Source organism: Etheostoma spectabile, chromosome 18 (genome assembly GCF_008692095.1).
Source record: "Etheostoma spectabile isolate EspeVRDwgs_2016 chromosome 18, UIUC_Espe_1.0, whole genome shotgun sequence".
NCBI classification, from domain to species: Eukaryota; Metazoa; Chordata; class Actinopteri; order Perciformes; family Percidae; genus Etheostoma; species Etheostoma spectabile.
Genome location: NC_045750.1, coordinates 11,264,083 through 11,280,373, shown reverse-complemented (window position 1 = coordinate 11,280,373; position 16,291 = coordinate 11,264,083). Strand labels below are relative to the sequence as shown.

Here is a 16,291-nt window from a genome sequence, read left to right as displayed (position 1 = left end):
GAGGACCCTGGGTGAGCTGGGAGCCTTTAAAAGCCCATCCAAGCTGCTTTTACTAATTCATCATGCCCCAGTTTGAGTTGGGAGATCAGTCTCCTCTACGTTGACGGGAAACACTGCTGGGAGAAAATCCTTTTTGCTTTTTAGCATCAAGGAACGTCAATCCACTGCTAAAGCCCATGATAATGTCTCGGCATGTAATATCGGTCGTAGCAGTGACTGATGGATGGCAGAATCTTATCATTAGTTGGTGAATTTAATGTTAAAATCATTACATAAGGTTGGTTAGAGCACAGCTGTTTAAAAATGCTTCCATGTTCCTTTTTGGCATTTTGGTTGCTCTTTATTGCAATAATAACTAAATCCATTTTCAGTTAAACTTGAAGGAAGGGAAGGTATGAACTTCATTAATGGCAAATGTATTTACATTATTGACAAATATGTCTTGTTTTCTATATAATAAATGAATCATCATATCTATAAAATGTTAGAAATGAAAATGAGTGGTAGTTCACCTAAATTTGCAAACTCCCAAAAATGTAATGATGTAACATTTGTGGCCGCAAAGTCTTTGTCAGGCAAATATCTACCTGAACAAAAACAGACCAAAAAATGACAGCTCCTCCTAAAACTGCATAAACAACTGATACAATAATGCCCGCTACTTCAAAATGATTTACTAAACTCTGAGGCCTACTGTATACAGGACGACTGTATATAATTGTACACAATTTTGCATTTTTGTTATACCCCATTTTTTTGATGATTTAGGTATATTTGCATCATTACATTTTTAGAAGCTGCCTCCACTGCTACTGCACCTTGGGTTTATTATGCACTCTACCATTATTTTACATTATGTTATATTAGTAGGACCACGAGATGGTGCTTGTTTTGTCCGACCACCCGTCCAAAATATGAGGTTATTTAATTAACATTAATGTAAAACAAACAACAAGAAAACCTCACAGACTGAAAGCGGAGAATATTTGGAATATTTTGCTCGAAAACAATTAGATTATTAAAAATATTGTTGATGTATTTTAATTTTGCACATTTTCATACATTTTCCAATATTAGCTGTCTAAGCATTTCAGCTTCTGTGAATCAGGATGCAACATCTATGTCCAGATGCAAAGCCAGTGTGCTATTTGTGATCACTCCTTCACCCATCCCCTTGCACAAGGGAACACAAGGCATCAATTGGAAAGAGAGAGAGATGTCCTTGACAATGTGTGGCTGCTTTCAATTAACATCAGAGGCATGTTATAAATATTCAGATGCAGCTTATTGTGCTCCATCGCTCACTGGAAGACAAACATATGCAATCCCGAATACCGACTCAAAATGACGACTTAAATGTACTTTCACGCGTGTACGAGTAATGCAAGCAGGGCGCCATCACTGTAGACTGTGTGTCAATATCTTATAATTACAATCTTTGTTGCTGTTGTAGCTGGGAGGAATTTTTCAGATGTCGGCCATATTTTCCAAGAAGGGATTATTGTGTTTGGAGCCCTGCTGACAGACTGAATGACAGATATGCAGTGAGACGATCACACCAACTCTGTCATGAGCCCAAACAAAATTTCCATGGTGACTGCAGCACACAAGCCTTTCATTTCAGAGGTACAGTAAATCCTGTCCTACTAACAATAATTATATTGCGCTTGATTCCCGCATGGCTTGCCCCAGTAAACTCTCACTAAACTTGCATGAAGATTGCTTTTGTGCAGAAGGTCAAAAGGACAGAATGATGTCGCACAGAGAGAGTAACGTAAAGATGGAGGCTCAGTGCTCAACATCACTCCTCATCTGCTTTTTGTCTCTGTCCCTGTACACCCCTCCATCGCACACCACACTTTCTCTCTTCTTTACATTCATAATGTACCATTCGCTATTGTGCTCTCACTGGAAGCTTAACAAAAGACAGTGTGTTTCTGTAGAGTGAGCCTATAGCAAGAGAGTACAGCATATTGATGGTTATGGGGATCACGCCACACACATCTCAAGATAATCCTGAAAAGATGAAAGGTAAATTTGTGGATGATCAGAAAAACCTGCCTGTAAATTGAGGAAAACCACAGTTCTGCAGTATATAAAGCATGGAAGTTTGAAATTGGCCATCAACTACTTAATGGAAATCCTTTTCTGCACCCTCAAACTTCCTTCATCTTGTTATCCAAACAGTTTTCATAAATCTGAATATATCTTCTCACGTTTGATTCAGAAGAATCTCTGAAGGATGGATAACACCAACGCCGAGAAACTAAAATCTAGTCCTAACCTCTTGTACATCTACAATTCTGGATGGCGTTGTTGCCAGTGCTGTTGCCAGAGATAAGGTCTCTTTTTGCTCATGCCCCGCTATTTGCCAAATTACTTGCAAGTCAATGGGCAAAATTCCACATCCTCCGCGCTCTCCTTCCTGAGATGGGTAGGAGATAAAAAGCCTTGGATGACAGGAAAAAGGCAGCTAAATGAGCAGCACTACAACTTCCCTCTCTCTCTTTTGCGCTCTCTCTCTCTCTCTCTCTCTCTCTCTCTCTCTCTCTCTCTCTCTCAGGCGTCCTAAATGTTTCATTTATTCAAGCTCAGAGCAAAACCTGAGTCCCCTGGTTACAGGAAATTGACTAGGACAGCCAAATACAGAAATGCATGTGACACATACAATATGGGGTCACAGCTTTCTTTGCACCTCAAAAGACACAGTCATACCTTGCTAATGACTTGTGTCAAGCCAAGAATACAAGAACATCTACAGTCTCAGTGTCCATTTTGTCAGGAATAAAATGAACTCAAACAAGAAGCAAGCATTTAATACGGGACCCAGACCAAATCTGTGTGTAAGAGTGGGGCAGGAATGAGCGTTACATGTGGAAAAGCAGCTTATGCAAATGATGTTTAGTAATAACAGCATTCTAGCAACATTAGAAGGAGAGAGAGAAATCGAATGCTGCTAATTGCAAGAGAGCTGGCAGGCGGGAAAATGGGTAGGTGGGTTCACTCCCTGCTGCCATTTAGAAACTATGGTGATGGGGAACAGGCAGAAAGAGAGAGAGTGATAACAAAAGACACTACTAGAGTAGATATATTTCTAAATTTTCAAAGCTGAAAAAAACTCTTTCATGGCATTTCTTTATTTCTCTGAGGATGTGGAAATATAGTCAGGATTCAGTATTTTTAATACTCAGTTTAACTGCGAGAGAATTTAATGGGATTTGCCTCAGGAAAACTTTAGTTAAAACACACACTGCCAGAAATTTTCATGGCTGCATTCCTGTCAGCTCATATATTCTGTTACATTCATTTACAATTTGAAAAGAAAAAAAATAAATCTGAATGATTCTTGATGATATGATACCTACAGTATTTCACAGCTATCAGCAGTAAGGTCATGTGTCACCTATACTTTGAGTTAGTGAGTGGAGACCTGAAAGAAATTGTGGGCACTTTTCTTTGGCCTTTTTGCTAAATCTGTGCATTTTTTTGAGTGTTTTGTCTGTCTTCAATAGCCACAGCTATTGGTGTTGGTGTGCTAGACAGCACAAATGTAAAAGAAAATAGGTATGTAATGGTAATGATTTTCAAGGGCCAAATATTGGTGCCTGTATTGCTTTTCTTTTTTTAAAGTGCAACATTCACTCCGACAGGGTAAAAGACCTTGACAAACAATCTATAAATGGAGCAACAGCTTCAGCAAAAAGACACTTTTGAGCACTGGTCACAGCTCACTAACAGCAACATGGTGGTGGTGGATCTGTAATAATATTGGCAGCAATCTCCTGAGACTCATTGTGTGTATTGCTCTCTGTGGTCAAGTAACAGGCATGGAGTCTTTGGCCATTTTACTGCATAAAGGACACTCTATGCAGCTAACACTGGTCCACACACTAACTTCCTGTTCAACCAATGAAGCTTAATGGGAAATGACTGGATACTCCTCTATAAGTTGCGTGGCTAGACTCAAAAGACAGAGGATAGAGTGGAACAATGATTTTATTTTCACACATATTTTCAGCTCATAGTGTGTATAACATTCTTGTAGCTGTTACTTGCTTTTCAGTGGACATTCAAATTACTCCACCCTATGGTGAGACTGCTTTCCGACTTATGTCCTAAACGCATTGGGTGAAAAGCTATACCAACTTCAAAGAGGCTTTGAGAAAAAAAATGTAAAAGTGTTATGTGATAATTTATTTTGTTTATTATTTAGTTTGTTTGTCATGGAGCTGCCATACGCTGAATAACGCCTTTGATAGTTTCTGAAAGGTAAAGCAACACTTTGTACATTTCCTTAAAAAAATGCTCTGTACATCAACTCCCTGAAGTTACAATTCCAAGCAGATGACATCTTTTTTTTTTGCTTTCGGGAGATTTTTCAATGTGTTATATGCAACAAGTCCTCCAAACTAGACACCTAGATGAGGGTTTACTGATCTGACACAGCTATTGGCAGGGTGAGAATATTTGTCTGTACCAACACATGATAGTTCCAAAAATGATTCATATAAGTTTTTTTGTAATCTGCCGGTTATGATGAGGTTTTGGCATTTAACTACAGTACTTTAGCAAACCTGAATGAGATTTTTGTCTACTTGAGGGCAGCACACAACAAGCGAACTTGTTGTGTGAACAAGGTTAACTTGTTCAAGCTGTTCTCATTAACTGTTTATACTTATACCTACCAAATGACGCCACTTTACATTCAGTCTATACCTTCTGCTCATTGTCTGGTGTTTGCCTGTTTGTTTGTGTGTTTAACTTGTTTGTTTTTTTGCTTTTACTGTAGAAAACCGCTGCTGCTGTTACAAGGGAATGTCCCCTCTGTGGGATGAATAAAGTATTATCTAATCTAATCTAATAACCCACGTAATGACGAGCCAGGATGGGCAGGGCTGACGAAGTATAGAGAGCAACAAAGTCTGCTAAGGGAGGGATAGGTCCAACAAACACAAGGCTTTCTCCCAGGAGACCGCTGTTTCAGTCCTGTGTGAAAGCAACACGTTTGTTTATTGGAACTTACATTTCGTCACCTTCCTAAAATAATCGCCTAAGTCATTTTTTCACGTTTTTCAGAAAACACAAAAAACTGAACCACATACTGAACATATTTTGACTTATGCAGTTATACTAAAGGCGTAGAATCACATGAACTGTTCAACTGAGAATGTAGGAAATGTTACCAGAGGTGGCCCGCACCATGAGGAGATGATATAGGCAAGAAAATACTTTTTGTCAAAAAATGACTTAGGCGATTATTTTAGGAAGGTGACGATTTGTAACATAATTTACGTTCTTACTGTAACTATTGTCACAAATTTAAATTACATAACAAAGGTACTTATTTTAACACAAACTTTTCCAATGATCGCTCGTGTTGCTGGAAATTTATAGGATAATGCACGAAAAACAATGCTTAACCTTTTATTAGGTTACATTACAAATCGTTGTATGGAGATGCGTCAACAACAGTTGATTAGTCACACATCCAGCAGACAGAGAGCAACATTAGCATCAATCTGAAGTTGGCCACCGTATGAATGTAGGTCTAATATTCTTTCTTTTTCTGTTTTTTTTGTGCCTACCAACAACAAAGGAAAATATCTGCCTCTTTAGACTCTCTAGGTTTTTGTGCTGAAAACTACTGTGGCTATAAAAGAGATTTGTTCGTACAGGCATACCAGCAACACATCACACATAGCCGTTTTATCCAACATAATATATTAAAATATTGATTTGTGTAGTTTTGACTTTAAGTTTCAACAAAGTCAAATGCTTTACTGGCCCATCTATCCATCTCAAACTCCTCCATGTGAGGTGTTGTGGTGCCCTGGAAACGCCATGCTACTTCTACTGTACCTTTGTTCCTGGAAGACAAGGGTCCAAAAGGTCTGGTTTTATGGGCTTGAGAAGTGGAAGAATTGAGAAGCATGTCATCCTTCAACCTGTCTAGAAATGTAAAAACTAAAACTTTGGTTTTCACCAGATCAGGGACGATCTACTCCTAACCTAGCTTTCTTATCTCCTTCCGGTCTCTCTCTGCCTCTACCTTCATCTCTCTTTGTCTTTGTCTTTGTTAAATCTCTCCACCTTAATCTGAGGACCAACCAGCAGGACTCCACAGTCAAAAAATCCAAAGTCTACTCCTCTCTAACTTTAACCGTCCTTTTGCAGAATTGATTGACTCTCCTAATCTGCCTAAACAACAACATTCCAGCTCAGCCATACAATAATTTTGTGTTCTTAAAAAATAACTTAGGTTATATAATACACTTCCTGTGCTTCCTGCTCCATTCTGACTAAGCGTACATCCATGTGACTAAGCAGATGTCACATAATCACTTGGAAATGTACTTGAACACCACAAGAAGATGGAAATCAATGTATTCCTGATTGGAATGAAGTGGATGATCGATGTATGGAGTGTATGCATGGAATAAATGTAGCCTCTCATGTGCGTGTGTGCAGTTGTAGGGTAATGAAGGCCGCTTATTGGCAAAATCATGATTGACATCCCAGAGAGAGAAAGACAAGAGCCCTGCTGACTGACAATAGCAAAGCAGAGTAGATGTAAAGTGTTGAAGTGACGCAGAGTAGAGTCTGCAGGTCAGGGATGAAGTGAGTCGAGCACGCTGCCACACCTGGCCCTTGTCTGAAGAGCAGGTTAGCTGAAGAGCTAAAACAAAAGCTCTTGGATAGAAAACTCTCTGCATGTCTACTTGTAGTTTATGTAGCTACTGCCCTATAGTGTTTTTGTCTGCCTCGTTTTCTATGAGCATCTTCACAGATGAGATGTGTTGAAAAAAACTGCCTGCTTCTTATGTACATTTTGGTATGGTGCTTTGACATTTAAATTATTACGTTGATTGGACTGATGGGAATATTGTAATCGAAAGTTAATAAGTTATGTTGTAATCACCCTGGCACATTAGCTTCATGATTGTAGCCATGACTTTTCTCAGGGCAAAAAGTCAAATTTTAATTTTTATCATCATTGCACTCATTCTAAATGTAATGAAGCTTATATTAAGACCCTTCCCAATTTTCTATTGTGGTCTGTTGTGATACTAGAGAGTACTGGGTGTAAAATTGTAGTGCCTCACATTAATTTAAGTTTTTTTTTATTTAAAAGTAACAGCAATTATGTTTTTTACCATTACGTGCTGCATGTAGGTGTTTCTTGATTGAATGAAATCTGCAAGCACCAGACAGCACTAGTTCATAGCTTAAACCTGTATTAGCTGATTTTAAGCAACTCTAAAACAGTGGAAACAAGCTAAATCAAAAAAAAAAGGTGCAAAAGACTTGGAAATTGTCTGTCTTTCAGTGGCATTTTTGTTCTACATTAGCAATTTTAATACAATTATCTTTTTGTTGACAACAAATGTTGGCATTTGCAGTAATAAAAGACTGAGTAGCCAGTGTGTTAGATGTTAAATGTAAGAACGACAGATTGGCTTGTCAGTACTCTTCTTGATCTGGCACTTTATTTCATTCACTCATTCATTTGTTTGTCCTTGTGTACTTTACTCAATACAAACACACACACACACGCACACACACACACACACACACACACACACACTTCATGAAGGAGGCTTCTTTAGGGGCAAAAGCATGAATTAAAAGAAAACAAGCTCCCCTTTGATGAGCTAAAACCTGTCTGACAGTCTCATTCAGTTGTCCAATACATGCCAGGAAACCCACACATGGCTTGGCATCTGTGTTGGCCCAACATCATTTTTACACACTCACTCACTCTCTCTCTCTCTCTCTCTCTCTCTATCTCTCTCTCTCTCTCTGACCCAAAATCATTTCCTCCGCCCATGGAGACTTCCACAAAAGCTAAAAAAAGAACCACTTTCCCATCTCCTATAGAGGAAAAAGAAAAGAAGAGACATGGGAAGGAATGTAGCCCTAGAGTGTCATTATAATGGATAATTTAAAGGCATGTTCTTCATCTGAGAAAAAAGAGTGCCTTCACCTGCCAAGAACTTAAATATGCACGTATGCATCAAATGTATCACATACAACGTAAACGGAGGCTGCAGAGAAGAGCAGCTTCTCTTTGGTTCTACCACTGGGAGATAATGTGAGGAAGGCTTCCTCGAGGATAATAGCAGTGACAAGAAACAAATCCTTCTGTGCCTGCCAATAGAGAAGTGTCTATTAAACTGGAAATCTTCTGTATGTGTGTTAAGTACATACAAAAGAATTAAGTCAAATTTTATCTAACACAACAAGGTGTCCTTACTCACATATTTTAGATACTGTAGCTATCCAACAAGACACTTTTAAGGTTTTCTGCATTTTTCCTACTGTAAACAGATCCCAAGACAAAAATTTAAAAAAAAAAAAAAAAAACGGTTAATTTGTATCGCAATGCTTTCCAACCTACCCTGCTATTGGTTCACACTGAAATCTTGACTGACTGGAAATCTTTAAAAAAACACTCGTAAATATGTAGTTTTCATTTTTTTATTTTTTTTTAAATGAGGCTGACATCCTGAAGTTACCCACCCCTTTGGCAAATGTTACTAGCAGTAACACTAACAGGTGTAAATAGCACATTTGTTGGAGAATTTTTTTAGCTAAGGATTAATACATATAGTGCCAGCATTAGGATGGTGTACGCACAGAATAATTGACTCCAAATCAACTATTTTCAACAATCTAATCTATGTTTTATAAAGAAAAACACGGAGAGAAATCCATTCAAAGTGGAAGAGACAACAACCTCAACACATAATGCAAGACTACCACAATATCTTTAAAAACCTGCTGTAATACTTTATACATTATTGTAGTTTAAATATTGAAGTGTTCATCGCATACCCTTTTCTTTAACAAGGTAAAACAACATATTTCATATACATCTTATGCATTGTACATATTACTCCAGATTGTGCATTGTTGAAAAGTCTTGAAAATGCGGCCTATAAAACAAAAAAGGCTCAAAAACAAATTGCCCGTAAGTCTTCATCATAAATTTACTTTTCGCATGAACATGTGATGTGATGTCTTTGAACATTCAAGGTGCTATGAGCCAAAATCCGAACAATTAAATGAGTGAACAAAGAGTAAAGATGGAAGTTGCCTTACTGTATTTCGTCTCTCAGGTTCTTCCTGAGAATTTGACCTGCACTCACGCAGTGTTCATCCAAATCTCCAACGACATCTGCTTAGCTAGGCTACAAGTCTAGGTCATCCCTAGCTGTCTTATTAATGTCCTCCTCATTTAACATATGGTGGACAACTGCCCAATAACAAAACTCCTCCCTCAATGAAATGATTGGGGGAAAATATTGCACGAATGAACTGAAAAGTAGCATCAAGGTTTGTTTGGCTTTTACTGACAAGTGTGAATGTTCCTTCAGGGCTATTGCATGGTGTAATGTGCCGCTGTATAAGTGTGTGAGACGACTCTTGCCCTTTTGTAATGACTAAGACCGTAGCTAGTGTCAGTCACTGTCACTCAACATTGAGTGGGGGAAGAGGGGGGGAAATTGAAAGGAAGAGATGAAGTGAATATCAATCAAGGAAAAAATCTTCACAATTCAAGTTGGTTCAATATTGTCTTTAAATGCGCAAAAAGATGTGTGTGAGCCTCTGTTTGATAACTAAAAGCAAAAAGACTGCCATTGCCATAAAAAGACAAATACAAGACAGCCCAAAGGGAGATAATGGACCAGAGGCATTGTTTCCTTCTCACGTTTTGTGTCTGTGACAGAAATACCAATTATTCATTGCTGGAGAACATTTCTATTCAGTGCTAATGGTATGAGATCTAGTTCTTCTTGGTTGCCTTGGTGACATGCACATCAGGAAGACAACACAGCATATCCCAGCCTTCCAGCCTGTAAACTGATTTCTCGCCCTCCGGTGAGATGCTCTCAACTGTGATTCAGAAGATAAAAAAAACACATCCATACCTGCCGATGAGGAGGAACTCCCCGAACACCCCCAGTCTCCTCATGGCCATCAGGAGACCTCGGACAGTCATGCCTTCACAGAAACACACCACTACACGAGCTTTGGGGAGACGCTCCCGCAGTTTCCTCAGAAGGCGATCAAAGTGCTTCTCCCCTGCGTTACTGTAGATCTTGTCCGAGTGGGCAATGCATAAGCCTTCCTGAGAGGCCAGCTCCTTGAAGGCCTCCATGCCACTCTCCCCATAGTTTCCTGTAGGTGATGAAGAAAATAGATTAAGATGATTAAACAGTCAGAATTCAGATCGAAGACATTCCAACCTTACTGGAATTAAACAATAAAACAATATCCTTAAAAAGTGTATTTTCCCTGTCTGGTAATCCCGTTTTTTTTTTAAATTAGCCTTTGTGGAAATGGATAATACACTGGCTGTGGCGTTTTCACTAATTGTGAGCTCAAAATTGGGGACATTAATCAATGTTTTTGTGATAACAAAACATTACACGCCCTGTTACTTTCAAAAACATAAATGCTTTCAACCATACATTTCTAATTATTTCAATGATGTTGATTTAGTTTAGTGCATCCAGTCCTGACTGAGATGAAGGTCTGATCCTCTTTTAATGAGTGTCACAGTGAGTTTACTGGCTACTGATTGCAATCAAAGCCAAAAGGGTGACGATAGCTATCCTTGTTTAACTGCACACTGTCCCAATCAAGGGCCCTGCAAAGCTGTTTGTGTGTAAGTCTAAATCTTCTATTTCCTCAATCTGGACTGATGATAAAGCCCACAGCTCTTTAGAATGAGAGCTGGATTATACAGGCAATCCAATCACTTGTGCATGCTTGAACATGCGTCTTTGTGTGTGTGCATGTGCGGATGTGTGTGTGTGTGTGTGTGTGTGTGTGTGTGTGCATTTTGTCAAAAGGAAATTAAGAGCCCCTATCCATAACAATCTGAGAACATTTGTTGTGCAAACGCATTGTTGTGAGGCCAGGTTCCTGGGGGCCTCTAATGCCGCTTTGTCGTTATATGAGTGATGAAAAATGAAAACTCTCTCTCTGTGTGGCATGGCTTTATAGAGCAGCTGAAATAGGCATCACAGTAATGCATTTACTCTGGCACACAATGGGCCCATGTGTTGGTTTTCCAATAGTCCTTTGATGATATTTTCAGTTACCTCATTTCACTCCCCCACTAGTAAATGGAAATAATGATATCCAATTATTTTACTCTTTCCATCTAGACCGTGAGACAGGTGGGTGGTGGTGCATTAGTTGACAGCCCATTTGACAGCGACTACCAAAAACCTGCTTTGAGCATTCCGACCAGACTGATGATAATCGGGACAGATAATTTATGCAATTTCACAGCCCTAGCTGTTGCTACGGGAACAAGCTGCATTTATAACTTGTCTAAGGTTGCAGGGAGAGAAAACTCATGAGCTTAAGCCAGTCGTGACCACTCTTTCAGAGATAACTAAAGATAGTTTGGATTTACATATGACTCCTCCTCAAAGGTCAGCCAAATTAGGATGTGAAGTCTCAGAAACATTTACTGTGGCTCTAGATGTCTCTGTTGTCTCTGACAAAATTGAACCTATAGTCACTGTAAGGATTAACATTTACAGAATGTCTGCATGTAAAAGAAAAAAAAAAACATAAATGAATTCCAATTAAAAGTTTGTACTGTAAACTTGTTTGTAAAGTATTCTAACTTTATCACTCGCACTGTAGCCTGTTGAGTAAATTATGTTGCTGGCAATCAAATCCATTTTTCCCCTGACTGGTTTATTCATTACTCTTGAATTATGACTTCAGTCCCAAAGGCATACAGAGTCCTGTATGTTGAAGGTCAGACAGCTGACGCCACCTAGTAATGTCTCCAGGTACTACAGCTCCCTAACTCCCTCTCTTCATCTATCTGATAGCAACCTGTGTCAAAGCCCAGCTCCAACACCTGACTATAATAGGACTTTCCAAAGACGTTTCACACTCCCCATGAGTCCACAACTCCTCAAGGGGAGGATGCTGGGTAATGTCGCTTGTCAGTCATATTTAGGTCCACATCAATGAATGTGATTCACTAACATTACTGAAAATCTATAGACATAATTCACTTCACAGTAATTACTCTTTCTACCCAAACCCTGTCTTCCTTTTACCTCATGTCTCCAACATAATGCACTGTTGTGTTCTTAGGCTAAACAAATTAGCATAAGAGTTATCAAAAAGAAAAAAAAGTCGTTAAAAACAGAATGCTATTATTGCTAGGGTTTCTGTAGAGATAAGACATTTATGTATCTGGTGAAATTTAAAACATTCGTCGACAACATGTCATTTTTCATCCCAGCCTTAACCATGGAATTAATTGAACATTTCCAAAAGATACACATACATTGTTAATGCTGAAATGGTCCCTTGTGTGTGTGGCTGGATGCTGACTTTTAAACATCCTTTGAGAATTCTATTAACACAGCAATTCAGCATTTCAACAAAAGGAGAGACCAAACTCCTAGTGCAGGTTATTTAACAAATGCAAACGCACATGTATTATGATGCATAGGATGTGTGGGAAGATGCTTGAAGCAATGTTCATACAACCTCCAACTCCTGACAACTGCATAAAAATCCTAATGAAGATATACGTATGTATGCACGTCTGCTCTAAAAAGCTTGAGAGCCACATGCTGAGACAGGCAGATACTCCACATGGAGTTGTAAACGAGTGAATACATTTCATTGACATTCAGTTCCTCTTAAGTGAAAAACATGGAAGTGGGATTGTTTGAGGATGGTCCATGCATATTTTGTTTGTCATTTTTTCAAATTATTATTTTCTAAGCCAGTGGTTTACCATGAAATATGTAATTATCTTTTCAGGTTTCCCAGTATATCGCAACTTTAAGTCCCTCCATCAAATGTCCAGAATTTCTATAAAAGCAACGCAATTTCAATTCGATTTTATTCATAGTGTAAAATCATAACAGAAGTTATCTCGGGACAATTTACAGATAGGTCTAGACCACACTATAATTTACAGAGACCCAATAATTCTTTCCCACAAGACTATAAAGTCTATAATATATAATCCTCACTATTTTCAAATTGATAGCATAAAATATGGAATATATGTGTCTCTCTCCCACTTCAACCAATGAATACATTGTGGTGATGCTTTAGGTAATTTAGATTCCATAATCCATAATTACTTTCATCCACTACCAGACTAACAGACAACATGGCTGATGGCACATTATGGTGATTTTCCACTAAGAGAGGTCAGTGATAGGGGTCTCACCCTCAGTGTGCACTGCAGATACATAGGTCCAGTTGTACCGCTTGACAATGTCCAGCATGGCCCGCGCCTGGAGGGTGTCTGAGGCCACGACCCTCAAGAAGTACTTGAACAGAGTCTTGTCACTCAGGTCGATGCTGGTGGCGGAGTAGCCGATCTGTGGGATGTTGAAGAGCTGTAGGAGGTTCTGCACCTGAATGGCCACAGAACTGGATCCGGGTCCGATCACTCCTGCGATGGGTTTCTTGGACGGGGGAGGCTGGTGGGACGGGGTGCCGTCAATGCACCATTTGGACCCGTCCTTATCATCCCGGATGGAGATGAGCGAGTCCCGGATGAACTCGATGCTCTGCTCCAGGGCCACAGAGGAGTGCCAGCAGGAGTCTCGGATCTCACAGCCCAGGCTGATATTGGGTAGCAGGTTCGGGTCAGCGTTGATCCGGTCCAACGTGTGGAACATGGCCTCCACCCTTTGGATGCCATACTGCTCGCGGACGTCCCCGCACTTCCGCTCAGCCACTTTCTCCGCAGACGGCTGGTGGTGGACGGAGAAGAGCGCACCGATGATCACGTCTCCATCCATACGAGCCACGGAGCGGACCACGGCGCGAGGCACCGCCGACCGCTCATTGATGCTGCTGCTGTGGGAGAGCACGAGGACACGGAAGAAAAACGTTGGGAGAAACAGGAGAGCGAAGAGACCCATCTTTACGCGTGCCATATTGTGCCACATTGCGTGAGCCGTACCAACTGTGCAGGCATACTATCTGCTGTCTGTCAGTAGGCTACATCCACGTTTATCCCAGCGACCATGATCTGTGAGCACGACACCCGGGGCATATCCTCGCGCACCTACAGAGAAATGAGACAAACTGCTGTGACATGCAAGCTGAGAGAAACGATGCCAGATGTGCTACAGTGTTATGTGGGAATAGTTGACTAAGCACGCATGCTCATTTCCATCCACGCCCTTTTACATCCCTGCAGCTGGCAGCAGTCCTCATGCCTCTCTTATAGCTACCATTGATGTGCCTTTGAGCAAGGCATTTAACTCACACCCACCTGATCAAGGGGCAGTAGTAGCCTAAAAGGACAGCTATCCACTGGGAATTGCCCCACTGTGCATGTGGTTAGCTCTGGAGGGGGCAGCCAGGTACTTTAAAATGTCTCAAGCAATCGTGTTTTATACAAATAGCCAGTAGCTGGAGAGGCTGAGGTCCTGTGCTCGCTGCCCATTGAAAAAATCAGGCAGGAACCAGATTTCAGCACCGTGGACAGCGCGCTTTCCAAACACGTTACAAGGACGTCTTTGGGACTGTTGTCTGGGCTCGTCATCCTCTCACAGACCCATTCTTCACGATTTGACACAGCTAGTTTCTATTGAAGCCGATAAACTACCATCCTTCCACAGTCGACTCCTGTTTGAATTCTAAATGAGGACGGATGGAAGACAAACGCACCGCACATTCTTCTTCTTATCTGCCGTGCAACCTAAGGTAGCATCGGTTGATTGAAATACTACTAGCCTACTACTAAAGAAAATAGTCTAATGATAATAATAATAAATAATACACGAACTAAGAATGTATCATTCAGCAGAAGAAAACACAACGTGAGTCGGTTCTCAATAGCCAATGTGAGCTTTTCTCTATCTATCCTTTTCATTGTCCTATTTACATCAGACATATTTTAAGCAGATTGTTTTCTGAGCCTATTGTTCAAAACTTACCTGAATCCTTGAGACATGTCGCGTGCCTTAGTCCGTCTTCTGTGGCGCGTGGTCTTCGGCTGTATCACCTCACTCTCACTCTCTCTCTCTCTCTCTCTCTCTCTCTCTCTCTCTCTCTCTCTCTCTCGACGTGAACATTAAGATCCCCCGCAACCAGCGCCTTTTCTACAGTATTCTTCCTCTTATGCCTGCACGTCTTTAATATATGCATTACCTAAGACCTGCAATGTTTTATCTAAGCTGAAAAGGACAGGAAAAAAATCGAAATCTGCCTTTGGGTATAATACATTATACAAGTCATATCAGTGGAGCATTCGAGCTTCTGTGCAAGATAGTTGGCTGTTGATTTATTACATCTCCATGAGAATGATTTCATGCACGCCATTCTCCCCACTTCATATAAGCAGGTGTGGAAATGATGAGAGAAAGTGTGGCCTGTCTTCTGTTTGGTCTGTAACACTATCATACAACTGTTTTTGTAGCAAACTTTGTTTATGTGCACGAGTGTGTGTGGAGGGTGTGCCATTATCGCTATCCCATCATAAACAGTTGAAGCAATTTAATAATTCCGCGTGTCAATAATTTTGAGAGGGGAAAAGTGAGATGAGTTATCGGTGTCAGGCTCTAACCAGATTGGAATTAGGCTGTGTGACAGCTCAGTATAACTGAACGTTTATAGGAGACTGACAAGCGCTTACAACAAGCAGACGCGTCAAGCAGCACCGCTGTCCTTCATGACTAATAGGCAATATCTCATATGTCCCCTCCTTGAGTTTACATAAGGAATCAACGCTGGACACAGGAGGGATGTTTTCAGCACCACGGACAGGAGTCAACAGTCTGCATCACGCCATCTAGTGTTTGGTTGAAGGCTACTGGTGACATGTAGGCCTACATCGCTCTTAACCTGCTGAATTAAGCTTCACTCATTACTTTAGCCTGAGTTGAACGTTTATGCAATAAGGTCTGCCTAAATCGTTAAGTAAACGGATGTAGGCCTGATGCAAACACATTTACATTGGAAAAAATCTTACCCAAAAGTATATTTTGTTAATATCAGTGATGTCCGTAGGGAGTTGTAGTGGGAACTGTGGATTGGCAGCCGGAGAGATGCCACTTCACCTTCTGGGCCCTGCCAGGTGCTCATGAGCAAGGCACCGAACCCCCCTCCCCAACCGCTCAGGGTGCTGGTCCAGCACTGGCAGTCCACTCACTCTGACATCTCTCCATGAGTGCATGTATAGGACCTGAGAATGTGTGTGTCTTTCAGGCCTGTTGTAGTGATTACTAACAAAACAGAGTGTAAATTGTAATTTCCCCACTGGGGATCAATA

General features: G+C 40.5%; 1 protein-coding gene across 4 annotated transcripts in view; it reads right to left on the bottom strand.

Annotated features, from left to right (window-relative positions):
- grm1a (glutamate receptor, metabotropic 1a) overlaps positions 1 to 15,215 on the bottom strand; it is a 31,499-nt gene extending 16,284 nt beyond the window's left edge. For 2 of the 4 annotated variants that reach the window (XM_032542321.1, XM_032542322.1), the window contains exons 1-3: positions 14,958 to 15,212; positions 13,232 to 14,080; positions 9,933 to 10,182 (exon numbers count right to left, since the gene is read on the bottom strand). In XM_032542321.1, the coding sequence (XP_032398212.1) occupies positions 9,933 to 10,182; positions 13,232 to 13,961 (980 nt within the window). In that variant the 5' untranslated portion in view covers positions 13,962 to 14,080; positions 14,958 to 15,212. Of the gene's footprint in view, positions 1 to 9,932; positions 10,183 to 13,231; positions 14,081 to 14,957 lie in introns of all 4 variants that reach the window. The other 2 variants (XM_032542325.1, XM_032542324.1) reach the window with 2 other exon arrangements.
- Positions 15,216 to 16,291: the final 1,076 nt, after the last annotated feature.